The sequence below is a fragment of the Hydra viridissima genome, unplaced genomic scaffold, assembly GCF_058129835.1.
Source record: "Hydra viridissima isolate aposymbiotic clone 2 unplaced genomic scaffold, HvirCarnegie_v1 scaffold_13, whole genome shotgun sequence".
In the NCBI taxonomy this organism is placed as follows: domain Eukaryota; kingdom Metazoa; phylum Cnidaria; class Hydrozoa; order Anthoathecata; family Hydridae; genus Hydra; species Hydra viridissima.
The window spans coordinates 2,359,207-2,376,360 of record NW_028324312.1 but is presented as its reverse complement, the minus strand read 5'-3'; the positions used below and the strand labels follow the sequence as shown (position 1 = coordinate 2,376,360).

At 32.1% G+C, this 17,154-nt stretch overlaps 4 protein-coding genes and 1 long non-coding RNA gene across 5 annotated transcripts; 4 read left to right on the top strand and 1 right to left on the bottom strand.

Moving 5' to 3' along the window:
- Positions 1–2,340: 2,340 nt before the first annotated feature.
- LOC149880042 (uncharacterized) lies at positions 2,341–3,157 on the bottom strand. The gene is made up of 3 exons (XR_016446287.1): positions 3,037–3,157; positions 2,652–2,727; positions 2,341–2,460 (listed from the first exon to the last, which is right to left on the bottom strand). It is a non-coding gene; the product is annotated as an uncharacterized LOC149880042 (long non-coding RNA).
- Positions 3,158–3,544: 387 nt separating this feature from the next.
- On the top strand, positions 3,545–4,630 carry LOC145191530 (uncharacterized). Its single transcript, XM_090069977.1, has one exon. The coding sequence runs from the start codon at positions 3,545–3,547 to the stop codon at positions 4,628–4,630; it is 1,086 nt and encodes a 361-aa protein (XP_089926103.1).
- A 150-nt stretch (positions 4,631–4,780) lies between these two features.
- LOC149880041 (uncharacterized) lies at positions 4,781–5,413 on the top strand. The gene has a single exon (XM_090069976.1). It carries the CDS (start codon positions 4,781–4,783, stop codon positions 5,411–5,413), a length of 633 nt encoding a protein of 210 aa, XP_089926102.1.
- A 5,181-nt stretch (positions 5,414–10,594) lies between these two features.
- On the top strand, positions 10,595–14,443 carry LOC149880040 (uncharacterized). The gene is made up of 4 exons (XM_090069975.1): positions 10,595–10,725; positions 11,080–11,149; positions 11,551–12,471; positions 14,114–14,443. Exons 1-4 carry the CDS (start codon positions 10,595–10,597, stop codon positions 14,441–14,443), a joined length of 1,452 nt encoding a protein of 483 aa, XP_089926101.1.
- A 28-nt stretch (positions 14,444–14,471) lies between these two features.
- LOC149880039 (protein ZBED8L-like) lies at positions 14,472–14,966 on the top strand. The gene has a single exon (XM_090069974.1). The coding sequence runs from the start codon at positions 14,472–14,474 to the stop codon at positions 14,964–14,966; it is 495 nt and encodes a 164-aa protein (XP_089926100.1).
- Positions 14,967–17,154: the final 2,188 nt, after the last annotated feature.

Sequence of the window (17,154 nt, the reverse complement as noted above, 5' to 3'; positions counted from 1 at the left end):
TTTATACCAAAAAATATTTTAAAAATAGTGTACTACATTTTTAAAAAAGAAAATAAGTCGAAATCTATATATTTTAAATTTTAAGTGAAAAATATTAATAACTGAACTCATGAAAATATATTATCTTATGTTTAATACAGTTTTTACTTGGTTTAAATTTTTTTTTAACACGATTTAATACTATCACTCATATTATCTGTATAGCTAATTACATTTCCAGTTACAGGAAGAAATACTTTCTGATTTCTTATCATGTTATCATTGTAACCAAAGTCATTAACAGATGGATTATCTTTTCGTGATCCAAGTGATCGTTGGCGTCCAAAATAATTTTCAATTGGATCCTGACAAAAGCGTTCAGTTAAAACATATTTTACATTTTGCTGCAGTAAAAACTGAACAGATTCTATAATTGAATGAACTGTAATTTTCAAACCTTCATATGTTTGATGGGCAATGAACATCTTTGATTTTGAAATTTTTGAAATATCTCCAGGATGCTCTTCAATAGATTTTAACCAATCTTTAAAATATTGCAAAAAAACACTTTGTAACCAAAAAAACCTATCATCATTTAATGATGAGAATGGAGCTAGATTTGGTTTTAGATCAAATTTATGACCATTTAAACTTCTTATATTCATTATATCAAAGAAGCTATCCATTAAGGCACAAAACTTAGCAGTGCCTTCAGCTTCAGGTGGTCCGTAATGTAATAAAACTTTTGATACAGTAGAACTTAGCACTTGAGCAGCAAGTTTAACATTCATTATTGAATATGGCGTCAATTTTATATGTTCAAAAGTGAGTTTAGGCAAAATATGTAAGCCACATTCTCTGTCCTCATAAAATATATCAGCAATATAATTCCACAATTTGAACATACCACCATTCCATATATATCTTGTTCCTTCTGCATTTTTTGAGTTAGATAAACAGTTACGAACTGTCTTAATTAAATGTGGTGGGTCAGATATAAAATAAATAAATCGTTTTTCTGAACTAAAATAGTTAAGGGTTCTATATGTGACATCAACATGCGGATTCATATCATCATTACGTGTCATGGTAAAATGCATTTTAAACAACTTGCGATTTGCAGAAGCTCCATCACAAGTTACAGCAATAACTTTAAAGGAATTTAATTCACAAATTCCAATTGCTTTCCAAAGCAATGGAAAAATTTGACAAGCGGTGGCTCCAGTTATTGCAAAGTTAGCTAAACTAAATTTAAAAAGATTGACAATACTATGAACAAGAAATACTAAAACATGGGTAGCAAAATCATCTACTTTTGGCAAAGTTGCTATGTTAACATCAGCATCACCAAGATCAACATAACCCACAATCTCCCCAGTGTGCTTGTCCCAAACTAAGTTTTCCTGAATTTTCATTTCATCCATTAGAATGACAATAAATTTTTCTTGCTCAGAAAAATCTTTGGTTTTTTCTTTTAATTCATCAATTATTTCTTATTAAATCCACGTTTAGGTTTAATGTAATTTTTATAATCACGTAAGCGACGACGACTTGGAAGGACAAGAAAACCTGTTCCTGATTTCTCATTATAACGTATATCATCATACATTGCAGCAGACTTTGATGCCAGTGAAAGAAAATTTTTGCTGCTCCTCCCAAAATAGCTTCATAAAAGGTGAGATTTTGTTTTGATCTGCATTTGACATAATTGATATTAAATCATCACTTAAACTTGAACTGATAGTCAGGGCAGATTTTGAAATTGAATTTTGTAAATCAATGATTTTTTCTTTCAACTCCTCATTTTCAATTCTATAGTTTTGAATTGTTAATTTTAGGCGATCTGGAGAAGTCAATGATATTGGTGCATTAAGTTTAGCAGGCTTTTTCGCTACACTGTGCTTTCTTTTTGATGATTTGGAAGACTTAGAAATTAAAGTTTTTTCATTTATAATACAGTTATCACAACATTTCAGTTTGCTCAAAATTGAACATGTACTTGATCTGAAATACTCAGTTTGATAAGTACCATGAAAGTTAAATTCTGTTTGATTATATATTTTAGGGACACAATGTTTGATGGCAGACTTTTTTGCTTCATCGAGTGAGACTACTAGACAAATACTATAACTTGAAATAACTTTGATCAAGTTTGACAAAGTGATATTTTTCATTGAACTGTCATAACTTTTATAAACTTCATGGGTTGATGGTAAACTCCAGGCATAAATGTGAAGTATAAATGTTAAAGAAGCATCAATAAATATGTCTGTTTTTGTAACTTCATGAATTTCATCTTTTTCAAAAATATAAACGTGAGAAATATTATTATTTATATTCCAACCAGAAGGAAGATTAAGATGTATTATACGCTTAGTAAATTCTTCCATTGATTTGTAACATTCCTGGATTGAGTTTGGTTGAGCATTTAAATTGGATTTCTTATCAACTATGATTTCTGCAGATTTACGAGATGTTGTGCTTAAAATAAAATTATCAATTCAAGTAGTTTATTTGCAATTATACAACAGTATAAACAAAAAACTATTTTCAAGCTTATATATATATATATATATATATATATATATATATATATATATATATATATATATTATATATATATATTTATATATATATATTCTTTATTATTTTTCAAAATAATTTTATTTTACCTTGAAATAGAAAAACTTTTTTGTGGTAAATTTATTTTTGGTATTGATCCAGGAATAAGTGTAGTTTTTAAATCATCTAAAATTATAAAAATGTACCTGAATTTTCTTGTTTCCAGTATAGATACCAACACAATTTTAATACTGATATAATATTTGTCAACTAATCCAGCTAAGTAAACTTTATATAAAATATAAAGTTTATAAGGCTCTATTAGCTAACATTTCAAATAAATATATTTTGAAGATAACGTATTATATCTGAAGTCATCCATCTAATTATACAGTCAATGAAATGCTTCCATATATTATAATTATATGGCATATACAAACCAATTTCTTGAAGCAGCAGATATATTGAATATATAAAATGTTGCAATTTACTCACGACGAAGAAGTTGATCCTTTGTGTAATGACGTTCACAAATATAAAGATTTCTTTTTTCGATTTGAGCTTTTAATCCTTTGTCAATCACTCTGTCATGTGTAATTACACTTATTAACTTCTGTCTCTAGTTTGCGCTATATTCGTCATCTTTTGTTGGAATACGAATTATAGACAATCCAACATGATTTCTTGATACTGAACAACCAAATATAGCGCAATGGGCTCCTGGCATTTTCAATATTTATCACAGAGTAAATGAAATTAAATAGCAGCTAAGTACTATGTTTACAATTTGATGCACTCTAAAGTAGTCTGAGCACTAGTATTGAAAGGAACTTAAGTGTTATGAGAAAACGGCCCGCGTTTCCAGACTATTTAAATACTATGACTATGTCTTCATGCAGGCCCAAGTTTGACAACATCATTATTTGGAAGTCTTTTACGTTTCCGTTCAAAATAATTTGCCTTTCTGGCTGATAAAGCGTTTCTTCAAGTTGGACTTAGTGAAATGTGTCGTGATTATGTACGATTTTTATGGTTTGATGACATTGAAAACCTTCATTTTAATATGTTATCTGATGCAAAGCTTGCAACATTTCGTCTTTGCAGAGTTTTGTTTGTTGTTACTTCTTCACCGTTTTTGCTTAATGCTACTTTAAAGTTACATGTGGAAAAGTATTTAAACAGTTATCCCTCTTACGTTCTTAAACTTTTACAAAGCCTTCATGTGGATGATTTGAACTCTTGCACTGATGAAGTTAATGATGGCATAAACTTTTATAGGTGGTGTAAATCGATATTAAAGGAAGGCGGTTTCAACCTTCGAAAATTCGAATCAAATTCTAAGGTATTAGAAGATGTCTTTTGTGAAAGTGATTTTACACCTAAACCTGAAACTAAGGTCCTTGGTATTTCCTGGGACAAACAAAAGGATATTCTAATTTTTTGCTTTAAAGATTTAATGAAGATGGCAGTTGATATTCCAAGGAAAAGAGAAGCTCTTAAATTTGTTGCAAGTATATATGATCCATTAGGACTTACAAATCCAGTAGTAGTTAAATTAAAAGTTTTGTTCCAAAATTTAAGTGTTAGCAAGATGAGTTGGGAAGATTACCTTGATGGAGAAAATTTAACCGAGTGGCAATCTATTTTAAATGACTTTCTTTCTTCAAGCAATGTGATGGTTCCACGGTGGTATATTAACTCTTCAAATTTTTTGCATAACTATAAACTCGAACTTCATGGTTTCTCCGATGCAAGCAATAAGGCATATGGATGTTGTATCTATATTCGAATTTTTGATGAGACAGATTCTTGTTCTACTTTGATTGCCTCTAAATCAAGGGTAGCCTCATTAAGTAAAACAACTATACCTCGTCTTGAACTTAGTGCTATTTTATTACTAGCCAAATTGATGATTAATGTTGAAAAAGAGCTTGAAAGTGTGTATAACATTTCTCGGATTATTTGTTGGACTGATTCAACAATTTGCCTTCATTGGATTAACAATTCAGCTAAGAAATATGAACCTTTTGTTCACAATAGACTTCTTAAATTAGAGAACTTTATGGCATTGAGTCATGGAAGTATGTAGAAACACATCGGAATCCTGAAGATATTATTTCACGTGGATCATCTTTAAATAATTTTAAAGATAATTGTTTTTGGTTTAAGGGCCCAGATTTTTTAAAATAGTATAACAGTTGCATGGCCAGTTTATGATTTAATTTTTGAAAGTACCAAAATGCCTGAAGAATTAACTTGCATTGTTTCAAGCAGTGTACATTATCTAGACCTTTCCTTTATTGACATAAAAAAATTTAATAACTATGAACGTTTATTAAGAGTCACAGCCTGGATATTACGTTTTGTGAATAATTTGAAATTGAGATTCAGAAAACTAAATGGTTTGAAAATCTTAACTTTATTAAGTGATGAACGAGAAAAAGCAATTATTATGTGGATCAAACATGTTCAACGTGACGTTATGACTGCATCGAGCTACAAACAGTTGCGGCAAGATTTGCGCTTAGTTGAAGTGGACGGCATCGTTCGATGTGAAGGACGCTTAAAGAATGCTCCAGTTCCATACAATGCAAAGTTTCCGATATTTCTACCTCGGAGCTGTTATCTTTCAAAGCTAATTATTTTGCACTGTCATGTCCTCGTGAAACACAATGGTGTGAAAGAAACACTGAATGAGTTAAGAAATAAGTTCTGGGTTCCCAAGGCTAGATGTTTAATTCAAAGTTTAATCCGGAAATGTTTTCTTTGTAGAAAGTTTGAAGGGAAGCCATACCTTTATCCTATTTCTCCACCGTTGCCTGTGAGTCGTTTGAATAACGAACATGCCACAGTGTCACAAAATGACTTTTAATTCGAACCTCTTGTCCCGAGAAAACCCTTTGGAGGTTTGAGAGTACACATGTGTAGAATAACACTAGAGTTGCTTTTGAAATCTTTCATCATCGTCCGAGAAAGAAAAATCAGTTTAAAGTTTTTAATTTTATTGCTCAGAATAAAAATTTTACAAAAAAATAATTTCTTTAAAAAAATCTTGTTCTCTATTATAACATATAAATTTCTTCAACATATAATGTGTTTGCAACTCTAAACAAAGCAAAAACAAAAAAAATACATACAAACTATTCTTGAAAGACAAACAGTTTTCTACTTTCAGCTTTGAAATTCAAGCTGTGAAAAACATTAATGATTCTAGATACTTATACAAAATTATTCTACTCAATTGATTAAGAAGCAAGCCTTTATTAAACTCTTACATAGCATATGTCATTAATAACTGTAAATGTCTCTTCCACAAATAGAAATCAAAATAAATGTTTACTTTTATACTCGATCAAACAGTTTCGAAGATTCCTGGGATAATCCCGATGGATGGCTGGCCTCTTGAAACGTTGCCAATGAAGACTGAAGTTGTGGTGAAGTGACTCTGTGGCTTGCTCAGAAAAGATGCCCAGAGAGTGGTTGTGGCGATCAATAAACTGTGTCACATTGAAGAAAACAGCATGTGCTTTGGGGGTATCTCTTGTGTTTGGAAGGTTGAGATAGGAAGCTTTAAACTCTTCAATAAGCTCACAATAGTTCTGTTGGAGTGTATTCCCAAAGCAGGCATGAACAACAGCATCAAATTTTCTGAGGGTTTCAATAAATGGAAATGCCAAAAAGCAAGCATGCTTCTCTGCAAGTTGTTGAAGTGAGTCAACATTTCTCAAAAGCTTTCTACACTCATTGCCAGCAAATTGTCCTCCATGAAAAGGTTGTTGTTGAATGTTGATCATCTTTGGCCACTCATCTGCATTTTGCCAAACCTGACAGAGATTCTTAAAGAGGTGGTTCACAACACCAATAAGTACGTGAAGTTCTATAGGAGGAATAAAATCTAGGACAAGAGTATCATCAGAAAGTCTTATTATTGGCTGGTGAACAACATTTTGAAAGTCCCTTGCCTTTTTTGTTTGGGCACCGGCTGCTTGGAAGCCTTCAAAATCAGAACGAATGGAGCCAAATGTTCGAAGCTCAACACTGTGATGAAGATTCTTTGACTCAATGTCACACCAGGTGCAAGGGTGTGCACTAGAGTGAGATTGAAAGCCACAAATTATATTAGCAAGCTTCATGTCGCATGACAACACAAAAGACATTCTCTCTAAACACAGTTTATCCAGGATTTGTTTGACATTGTCATAGTTTTCAGAGACATTTTCTGCAATGGCCACCAAAAATTAACGCTTCACTCCTGAGTCTTTGAAATTTTTAAAGAGAGGTTCCTTTGATGGAGGAGAAGTATCTGGTGTTTCTAAGCTCATAATACCAAAAGATACTTTCACGAACCCGCCTCCACCATCTATTCCCACCTTAATAAGCTGGTCTGACTGAAGGCCTCTGACTTCAGCAACAGTGTTTCTTAATGACTCCATTTCATTGCAGTACACCAATAAATGTTTAGACTCTTGGCTAGTGCTTTTGGATGTATCAGTAATTTCTGAGGTGACAAAGAGGTCAGAAAGTTGCTTTCCAAGATATTCAAACTTTTCTCTGAAATTTTTCTCCACAACACGCTGTGGAACTACTTTGTTTAGAGTTGAAGCAAGCATATTCATTCCTCTATTTGAAAGACCAATCTGGTTTTGAACTTGTACTAGATGTTATGCAGTCAAGGTGGGTGTAGATGAAGGAAATAATTCTCTTTGTCGCGATGGACCTGCGAAAAATCACAGAAAGTTACCATTGAATCATTTCCGAAATTCATAGTGTATATTTTATTGCTATGCCCTTTGACAAAAGTTTTTTTGTTTAAAAAGTACAGTTTTTACCTGGAGTTACTGGAAAGGGACTTCCTACTCCTTGATTGAGACGGACAGTGCCATGGGGGGAAGGAACTTTGTTGGCAATTACAGAAACAGCCACTCTTTCTGCTGCTTTTTTGTCCTTTTCTGCAACTTCGAGTAAGTTCTGTCGTAACATTGCTTTAGTACAGACATGAGGGATGCCTCTTCCTATCAATGAAAAGCATGCTGAACATCTTTTCTCAACAATTGGCTGTTCTATAAGCTGACTGGCAGTGTTTGTTGCTCCACTTATCTGAGGGCTTCTGAATTTTGCTTTTCCCACACTACAAATCAAGCAATCACATGCTGATTCTCTTGTTGCAGGACGGATCTTTATGTTTTGATAGTCTGGCAAGGAAGGAAGTTGGACATCTCTCCCTTCACCTTTTCTTCTGAGACTTACTCGACAGTTTTCACAGATTCCAATTGGTACTCTTTGGTCTTCAAAGTTGATTCTTTGGCCCAAAATTTCTTGACTGCGTTTAATCATAAAATCAGTCAGCTGCCTGTTAGCTTTGTTCATACAGAGAAAACAGACAGTTTTCCTGTTGTCTTCATGAGTTTTTGCTTGGTTAGGCATTTTGAAAAATGACGCACACCTTGTTCTTTTAAAACGGTTTCTAAACTGTTTGCAGGTTTTTCCCGGAATTTTCTAGTTAATTATTTTTTTGCTAAAATATTTTGTATGTACTATTTGTAAAACAAATAACCAAAATAGACAGTTTTTTTGAGAAAGAAAAAAAAACTCTTAGTTTATTGACCTTATTAAATAAGCATAAAATTAGAAACTTTAAACTGATTTTTCTTTCTCGGACAATGATGAAAGATTTCAAAACCAACTCTAGTGTAATTCTACACATGTGTACTCTCAAACCTCCAAAGGGTTTTCTCGGTACAAGAGGTTCGAATTAATAGTAGGGATGCGCCGAACTCAATTTTTCGCCGAACACCGAATCCGAACGTTCGGCCATGATATTTTACCAAACACCGAACGGTTCGGCAACCGAACTCTTGCTATTTTTGAATCAAAACATTAGTTTTGAAAAATTGTGTTATTAAACATTTAACGTGTTTGTTAAAACATTAGTAAGGGTTTATAAATTTTGTTTGAAAAATTATAAAGTAACTTTGAAAAGTTAATTTATTATTGGATGATTGTTTGTGGTGTAAAGAAAAGAAATGTTAACATTTCTATTTGTAGTGTAAACAAAAATGTTAACGATTTTTTTTGAAAAAAATAATTAATACAATTATTAAAGTTAGGTAATATAAATAAATGTATAACATATAACGTAAAGGATAAAATAACATAATATGTAACATGTTGGTTATATTTTAAGATATTTTTACACAGTTTAAATTTAAAATGCTTTATTTTTGGTTAAACCTCTTTTTTATAATTTAGTAATAACATTTTAATCTTGTAAAAGTATAAAACAATGTCTTCTGAAAAAATGTCTTTTAAAAGTGCTGTGTGGAAATATTTTGAAGTTTCTAAGAAAGACATTCGTTTTTGTATCTGCCTACTATGCAAAGCAATAATCTCGAGAGGTGGGAATTGTCCAAAAACATTTACCACTAGTGCAATTAGGCGCCATTTAAAAAAAAAACACCTTGTAGAGTATTTATTGGCTGAAAAAGAGTCTGATAAAAAAAAATTTATTGAAACATCAACCGTTTCTACATCAAGTGATCCAGAAATAAAAAAACAATTAACATTAGTAGAGAGTATAAATAAAAAAAGGTTGTGGGATATTAATGACCATAGAGCAATCAAGATTCACAATCGCATTGGAGAAATGATGGTGTTGGATATTCAACCATACACAATTGTAGAAGATCTTGGTTTTAGAAAACTAATTGAAGAGATATGCCCTAATTACCAAATACCCAGTAGGAGTTACTTTAGTGAAAATATTGTACCACAAATATATGGTAATCTGTTTAATTCAATCAAGAGTAATATATCTGCTGCCAGTTATATCTCCCTTACATCTGATATTTGGACAGCAAATAGTTCAAATGTTGCGTTCATAAGCATGACAGCACACTGGCTCAATAATGAATTTTCCCATTAGAGAGCAGTACTCAGAGTTATGCATTTTCCAGAAAGTCACACAGGAAAAAATATAAGTGAGTATTTACATAAAGGCTTGCTAAGTTTTGAAATTCCAAACAAAAAAATTCACATTGTTTTACGAGATAATGCTGCCAATATGGTAGCTGGTGTTAGAGACAGTGGTTTTATGTCAATGCCATGTTTTATACATACAATACAGTTATGTATACATGACTCAATTTTGTCGCAACAATCTGTGAAAGAAATTTTAGTTTGTTGCAGACGTCTGGCAACACATTTTCACCATTCACCAACAGCAGCAGCAAAATTAGAAGCAATTCAGGAACAACTTGGTACAAATAAGCATAGGTTAATACAAGATGTTGCTACAAGATGGAATAGTTCCTACAATAAGATTGAAAGGATGCTTGATCAAAGAGTTCCTTTGGCAACTTATACAGCTGATCATGCTACCCAATCAACATTAAGTTCATACCAATGGAGTTTATTAGATAAAGTTTTTCATATTTTAGAACCATTTAAAACTTTAACCGTTAATCTCAGCAAACGTGAAGCATTTTTATCAGATGTTATTCCTTCGATTATGGCTCTTAAAGTATTTTTTAATCAAGCATTAGTTTGTGAGGCTTTTTTAAGTATAAATACTTTAGTTGAACAATTGAAAGAGTCAGTAGACAAAAGACTGAGTACATTTTTACATGATAAGTAGTTATGTCTTTCCACCTTTTGTGATCCTAGATATAAATTAATGTATCAAAAGGAAGATGAAAATGTAATAAAAAATTGGCTAAATGAGCAGATGCAAGAAATACAGCAACATAATTTAGAACTTGAATCCTCTGATTCGGATTGTGAAGGACCCGCAGTAGGTGACACAAATGAGGTGTTTGTGAAACCAGTGTATCCAAAATTTATTGAATGTTTTCGGCTAGTTTCCAAACTGACAACTATAAATGAATGTGATTCCAATTTTTCAATTACTAAAGATAGCAAAAGGTTTAAAAGATCACACTCTAATGTGCAAATGATCAACATGGAGATTGAAGATTATTTAAAACTCCCTCTTGTTATGGAAAAAGAAAGTCCTCTTTTATGGTGGAAAAATTGTGGAAACTCTTTATAAAATTTAATGAAAATAGCCCAAAGGTTTCTTTCAGCACCACCTTCTTCTGTTGAAAGTGAAAGACTTTTTAGTACAGGTGGCAACATTTATGAACCAAGTAGAAACAGACTATCACCAGAAAATGGTGAAAAATTAATGTTTATACATTATAACTTGAGAGCAACAAGTGATTACTGATTTTCATGTTTTTGACATTTTATTTTTCTAAAGTTATTGATTCGTGATTTTTATTACTATTACATAATAAAATTATACATTAATAACAAAACACTTAATTGGAGCGTTATTATGGAACTCCATAATAATGCGTTTCCCTAAGTTTGTTTCATTCAAATATTTTTTATCAGTTAAACCAGTTGAGTAGCAAGCTTGTAAGAATTTCTCTGTAGAAAAATTAATTTATTTTACCCAGCAACAATAGGCATCATGTTTAACAAACTTAAAATCAATAAAATATCTTTTTCGTTTAAATTCCAATTTCTTATTTTAAGATTAGCAAATGGTGATTTTATAATATTAGATTTTTGTGATGAAATAAAACAATACCCAATTGATGTAGGGGTATTTGTTTTACAATTATTTTAGTCAAGTAATAGTTTTGGTAAATCTGTTATTCCATTTGGTCCGATTAAATTTATTCTTTATTGAAAATACATAATAAAATTTAAACTAAAAATGTATTGAAATACATTTATAAAATCTTATGTCCTTCTATGTTCAATGGGTACGCATTTTTTAATAAAAACTCTATCCATTTAAACTGTAGCTATGGTACGAATGAGTTAAGTTTTATTTATATTTAGGTAAATGTATGATGATTTCCAAATTTGCATTATTGGCCGAACCTTTGCTAAGGTTCGGCCGAACCGAACGTTCGGCAAAATAGCCGAACGTTCGGTTTTGCCGAATGTTCGGCGCATCCCTAATTAACAGTCATTTCGTGACACAGTGATGCCTTTAAGTATACTGGAGTAGATTATGCTGGACCTTTATATGTAAAATCAATACATGGGTCTAGCACTTTGCATAAAGTCTGGATATTTTTGTTTACATGCTGCAGTTCCCGTGCACTTGTGTTAGATTTAGTTCCCGATTGTTCAGCGACAGCAACTATTCGTGGTCTGCGACGATTCTTTGCAAAACGTGGCGTTCCGTCGGAGATTTTGTCGGATAATGGCACGCAGTTCACAGCGGAGGAAACTCAAGCTTTTGTCGCATCTAAGTCAATCAAATGGCGTTTCAATGTAGCGGCCGCCCCCCGGTGGGGTGGAATATTCGAAAGACTTGTACGATCAACAAAGAGGTGTTTAAAGAAAGTACTTACCAATTCTAGACTAACCTATGAAGAATTGATGACAGTCATTCAAGAAGTCGAATGCGTCATCAATAACCGACCATTGACATTCGTTTATGAAGAGGTTGGTGACAAAGTGCTCACTCCTAACGATTTAGTGTTTGGTCGGAAGTTAAATCTGGAAGCGATAGCCGAAGATTCAAGGAATTGTGAACAAGTCGAAATAATTGAACAACATAAACACGTTAATATGGTCTTAAGTCATTTTAGAACACGTTGGAAAGAAGAATATTTAAAGGATTTACGTGAACACCACAAAGTCTCCAAAGGTAATGGATCTGGACAAATCAAATGCGGAGATGTTGTCTTAATTGACGATGCCCCAAAGTCGCGAATTTTATGGAAAGTTGGAATCATAGACGAAGTGAATCTTTCTTCTGACAAAGAAGTCAGAAGCGCTACGGTACGTTACAAGCAGAACAACGAGTATAAAAGTATAAATAGGCCGGTTAACAAACTTTACCCGATTGAATGTAGTGCTGCGAACATAAACGTTAAATTTATTGATGAAAGTGACACTCCCCTTTTCGTAGTTAATTAGTTAACGGGGGGGGGGGGGGGGGGAGTGTTGTGTTCTGAGTATGCTTAAGCAGCTATGCTTCTTCTCTTATATTTTTTGTGTGTAACGTAACACGGAACCGTGTTAGTGTGCTTGTATGTTTAAGAATAATATTGGTCTTAAGGAAGAAAAGCGTTTTTATTAATGTTGTTGAGTCTCCTTTTATTATCTCTGCCATCACTATACATACATTAACATTGTATTGATAATAACAATACAATACCCTGCTTTGCGCTGATCATTTGATTAACTTAGCGCTACAAAAAGCCAACGGAAAGAAAATTTTTAAGTCTTCAAGCCACAATGGGACGTCCCAATCTTCTGAGGAAGACGACAACGACATTTACAAGGCAATCAAACAAGCCCAGGATCTCTCTGCAAAGGTTCACAGAAGTCAAGAGAATGAAGGTAGTATTAATAATATTTTGGTCTAATATTAAAACTTTTAATTTAATAAAAGTATTCGTTAAAAATTAACATTTCACACCTCATAAACACTGAAATATTGTCCACCCCCCTCCTCCTCCTCACACATGCAAATAATTGTGACACTTAATATTTATTTTTTGTTTTTCTATTTTTAGTTTCTTACGTCAAGATCATCACAGACTGCTCGACTAGATGGAACTCGAAGTCCATGATAATCAACTCTGTAATTCGGTTGAGAGAAGTCCTTGAAGAAATGAGAGACAGTAAATGTGAATTTGCTGATGTCATCCCGTCAGAGAGTCAGTTTTTACTTTTGGCGGAAGTTCAACACATCTTGGATTCATTCTTGAAAGTCAGTAAGGCCTTTTCTGTTGACAAGCATCCTACACTTCATCTTGCCTGCAGCCAACTGATCAACCTTCAGATGAAGCTAAACTCCATTGCTCAATCAGACATACAATCTCCCACAAAAGATTTTGTCCAAATTCTGATTGGTGAGCTGAATAGGCGATTTCCAAACAGTAGAACAAAGAATCACTATCATGCCATGGGAAATTTTCTCCACCCCTTCTTCAAGGGTGCATTGGTGATAAAGTATGGTGATTTGGAAGGGCTCAAGGACAAGTTGCTGAAAGAGTATCCAAGTCATCAAGAAATTTTGTCCCAAATCAGGAATGCTTCCCTTAATCTGACAGGGTTTGGCTTTGACCTTGACCAGTGGTTCCCAACCGGTGGTCCATGGACCCCTGGGGGTCCATATGAACTTTTGAAACGGACCACAAGGTAAACGTAAATTCAAAATAAATTTGAGTTATTGAATTTTAGTTTTGGTATTTTTCTCTGTCTTAAAGAAACAAATAAATCTTAAATTCAAAATGTAATTCATGCTAGACAACATGTTGCACAAAATCTGTGTAAGCCAATTCGACGTTAACCGTCAATGACTTGCGGACCACTATGAAACAATAAATACTTTATATTATTCTTACATCCGTTAATTTTAAATGCTATATAAAATTATCTTATCTTATGGTAAAAATATTTTTTCCTAACTAATTGGTTTGAAAGAAAGTAATTTGTATTATTTTCTTTAAACAGTCGAGAATATACTACTCTCAAATGAATTATACAAATCTCGAGTTAATATATTACATTATTTTATATTATTTTTAAAATTCTTTAGATGTCTAAAAGTAAAAAAAGGTCATATTCAGATGAATATATGAAATATGGTTTTACCTACATGCTAAAAGAAACCATTTGCTACCCACAGTGTGTTATTTGTTATAAAGTACTAGGAAATGACTCTATGAAACCCTCAAAGCTTGCTATTTATTTGAATAAGTGCCATCCTGATCTTCGAACAAAAGATTCTGATTTTTTCAAAAGAAAATTTGAATCACTGAAGAGATGTAAGTTGGATAAAACTGGGATTATTCACCAAACTCAACAGAATATAGTAGAAGCATCTTATAAGGTTTCATATATAATAGCACAGAAGAAAACTGTATAAGACTAGAATTAATAATGGAAATTTGATAATGTTTCAAAATTTAAATAGCGTAATTGGAAATAACATGCTTCCCGAAGTTATAAAGATAGAAATACTTTGTCACCTAGATAATTTGATTAATGAATTTGGTAACTATTTTCCAGATGTGAACCTTTTGAGCAGTGAAGTAATTATATCACCATTTTCTTGTGATGTGAAAAATGTGAATGAGGAAGCACAAGAAGAATTTATAGAGTTAAAGAATGATACCACTGCTAAGGATCACTTCAAAATAACACCATTAAATAACTTCTGGTTGAAAATGAGGAATTTATATCCATTGTGTTTAACAATTGCACTTAAAGCCCTTATTCCTTTTTCAACATCATATTTGTGCGAAGCAGGGTTTTCAGCCATGTTATCTATAAAAACCAAAAAAAGAAATAGACTTGAAATTGATGCAGATATTAGATGTGCTCTATCAAAAACTAAACCAGATTTTCAGATATTAATTGCTGGTAAGCAGTGCCAGAATTCACATTGACCAGTTTTTGTATCATATATTAACTAAGATAAAATATTTTTGGGTCATAGATAGTCTATTCTATTAAAAAATACCTTGAATAAAATGTTGTGCTGATGAATAAAAATTACATTATTAAAATGTTCGCCTTGTAATAATTTTTAAAAGCAAAGGGGTCCATGGAGATTTTATGATATATAATTTGGGGAATGGGTTAAAAAAGGTTGGGAACCACTGACCTTGACGAAGCTGAAAAAATGGCATTAGAAATGTCTGGAGAAGAAAATCTGTTCAGGGATGGAAAGTTAAAAATTGAAATTGATTTATACACATACAAAGGTCTCCCTCGACCCGATTCCTCAAACACTGATATCCTAAAGTGGTGGGAAGCCCATGTAAAAATGATTCCACTACTTTCCCAAGCTGCAAGAAAATACTTGGCCGTTCCTTTAACTTCTGCATCAAGTGAAAGAGTTTTCTCAGCTGCAGGCAGTGTGGTCACTGATTCAAGAACAAAATTGGGTCCCCAAAATGTTGACAAAATTGTTTACCTCAAAACCAACATTGGAAAGATGAATATTACACGATCTGCTTTGACAATTGAAACAGCAGAAGAGGAAACAGAAAGGAAATCCAAGACCTACCAAAAAGATCAATCTGCTGTCACTCCACTACAACAAAACAAGAGGATCCGAACAAACAGTGGTTCCATTGATATTTCTGGTGATTAAACTTAATTTGTACATCTGTAAATTGTAATACAAATCAATTTCAAGCAATAATAGTTGTTACAAAGAAGAAAATCTAAAAAAAAGTTTTACACATTTACTTTTCTGTTTTGCATAATTTTTACACTTTTAAATCCATTAAAAATGGTCTAAAACTGGGTTTGATATACATCAGCAAAATTTTGGAATACTTCGAAAAAAAATTCGAACATTTTCGAAGTCCGATTTTGATTTGAATGACTTCCAAACTTTGACTTCGATTTTCGTAGTTACAAATGTACACTTCGAAACTTCAACTTCGAAAGACTTCGTCACCCGTAATGCAAAAGCTTAGATTTCGTAGTGGGTTTTATTCGAATAAATTTTGCATTTTAGTATTGTGAAGGGCTATTAGTAAATACTAGCAAAAAGCAACCCGTAAAACGGGTTATCGTCGGTCTGTTACTTAATTTATAGTGGCTGTTTTCCACAATTTAAAGTTGCGAAACCTTAACTAATACCCAATTAGAAAAACGCCTTCAAATTGAAAAAATTAAACCATCTGTAAAATTAAAAAAAAAAGTATGCGGAGGTAAAATAATTTACCAATTTTTTAACATTATTTGAGAAATTTAAAACTGACATATGTCATATCAGTGTAAGGCAGAACCATTTACCTCGATATAAATAAGTTCAAAACAATACGTATTTAGTTACTGACAGAAAATAATAACACTCTATCTTGCTTTAAATTGACGAAAAAAGCTAAATTTTTGTTATATTTTTTATAACATGAATTTTAATTAATAAGAGTAATATAAAGCGAACGTTAATTATACATGAATTATTAATTTTTTGGTATCCCCTTCATACATTTTTCTTTAAAAGAGGATATTGTCTTTAAAACGTTAAATGCACACAACTAAATAAATTTATTAAAAATAACTGAACATTTGACCATTAATATTTAAGGCACTAATTTGACCATTTTTATATATGGCCTCTTTGTTATTAATAAACGGTAATTTGCTACCATTTACAAAAAATTCCTTTTGTTACTCGAAATTTAATTCTCTTAAATATTTTGACAATAAAAAAGGACCTCCCTTCCCCGTTTTTGCCTTAATGGTGGTCAGGAGAATAGAGCTATTTTTATTAAGAGTAATCAAGTTTTTGATGAAGACCTTTTACCAGAATAATAAAATGTGAAACAATGATTTAAGAATTTAACATATATAAGAATTTTTCTTTCATCAAAATTAAGCTAATTAATTAGTTAAACACCTTATAAGATTTAAGTAACTCGATATTTGACAAATGCGTAAAACTACAAATTAACCCCCTGTTTAAAAAGATCCCCTAAGTTACGTACAACAATTATAATAGAGGCATAAAATAGAGAATATATATAATATGATAGAGGCATAAAATAGAGAAAAATAAAAAAAAATTGAACTAATTGCATCTATTTGTATCATTTTAACTGACAAAAATTTACAATA

Coding starts and splice junctions, on each gene's coding strand:
- LOC149880040 (XM_090069975.1), top strand. CDS start 10,595: ATGAAAATAGCCCAAAGGTTTCTTTCAGCACCACCTTCTTCTGTTGAA. Junction 10,726..11,079: donor GAAAATGGTGAAAAATTAAT/GTTTATACATTA, acceptor TCTTATTTTAAG/ATTAGCAAATGGTGATTTTA. Junction 11,150..11,550: donor AATACCCAATTGATGTAGGG/GTATTTGTTTTA, acceptor GATGCCTTTAAG/TATACTGGAGTAGATTATGC.
- LOC149880041 (XM_090069976.1), top strand. CDS start 4,781: ATGCCTGAAGAATTAACTTGCATTGTTTCAAGCAGTGTACATTATCTA.
- LOC145191530 (XM_090069977.1), top strand. CDS start 3,545: ATGTGTCGTGATTATGTACGATTTTTATGGTTTGATGACATTGAAAAC.
- LOC149880039 (XM_090069974.1), top strand. CDS start 14,472: ATGTTTCAAAATTTAAATAGCGTAATTGGAAATAACATGCTTCCCGAA.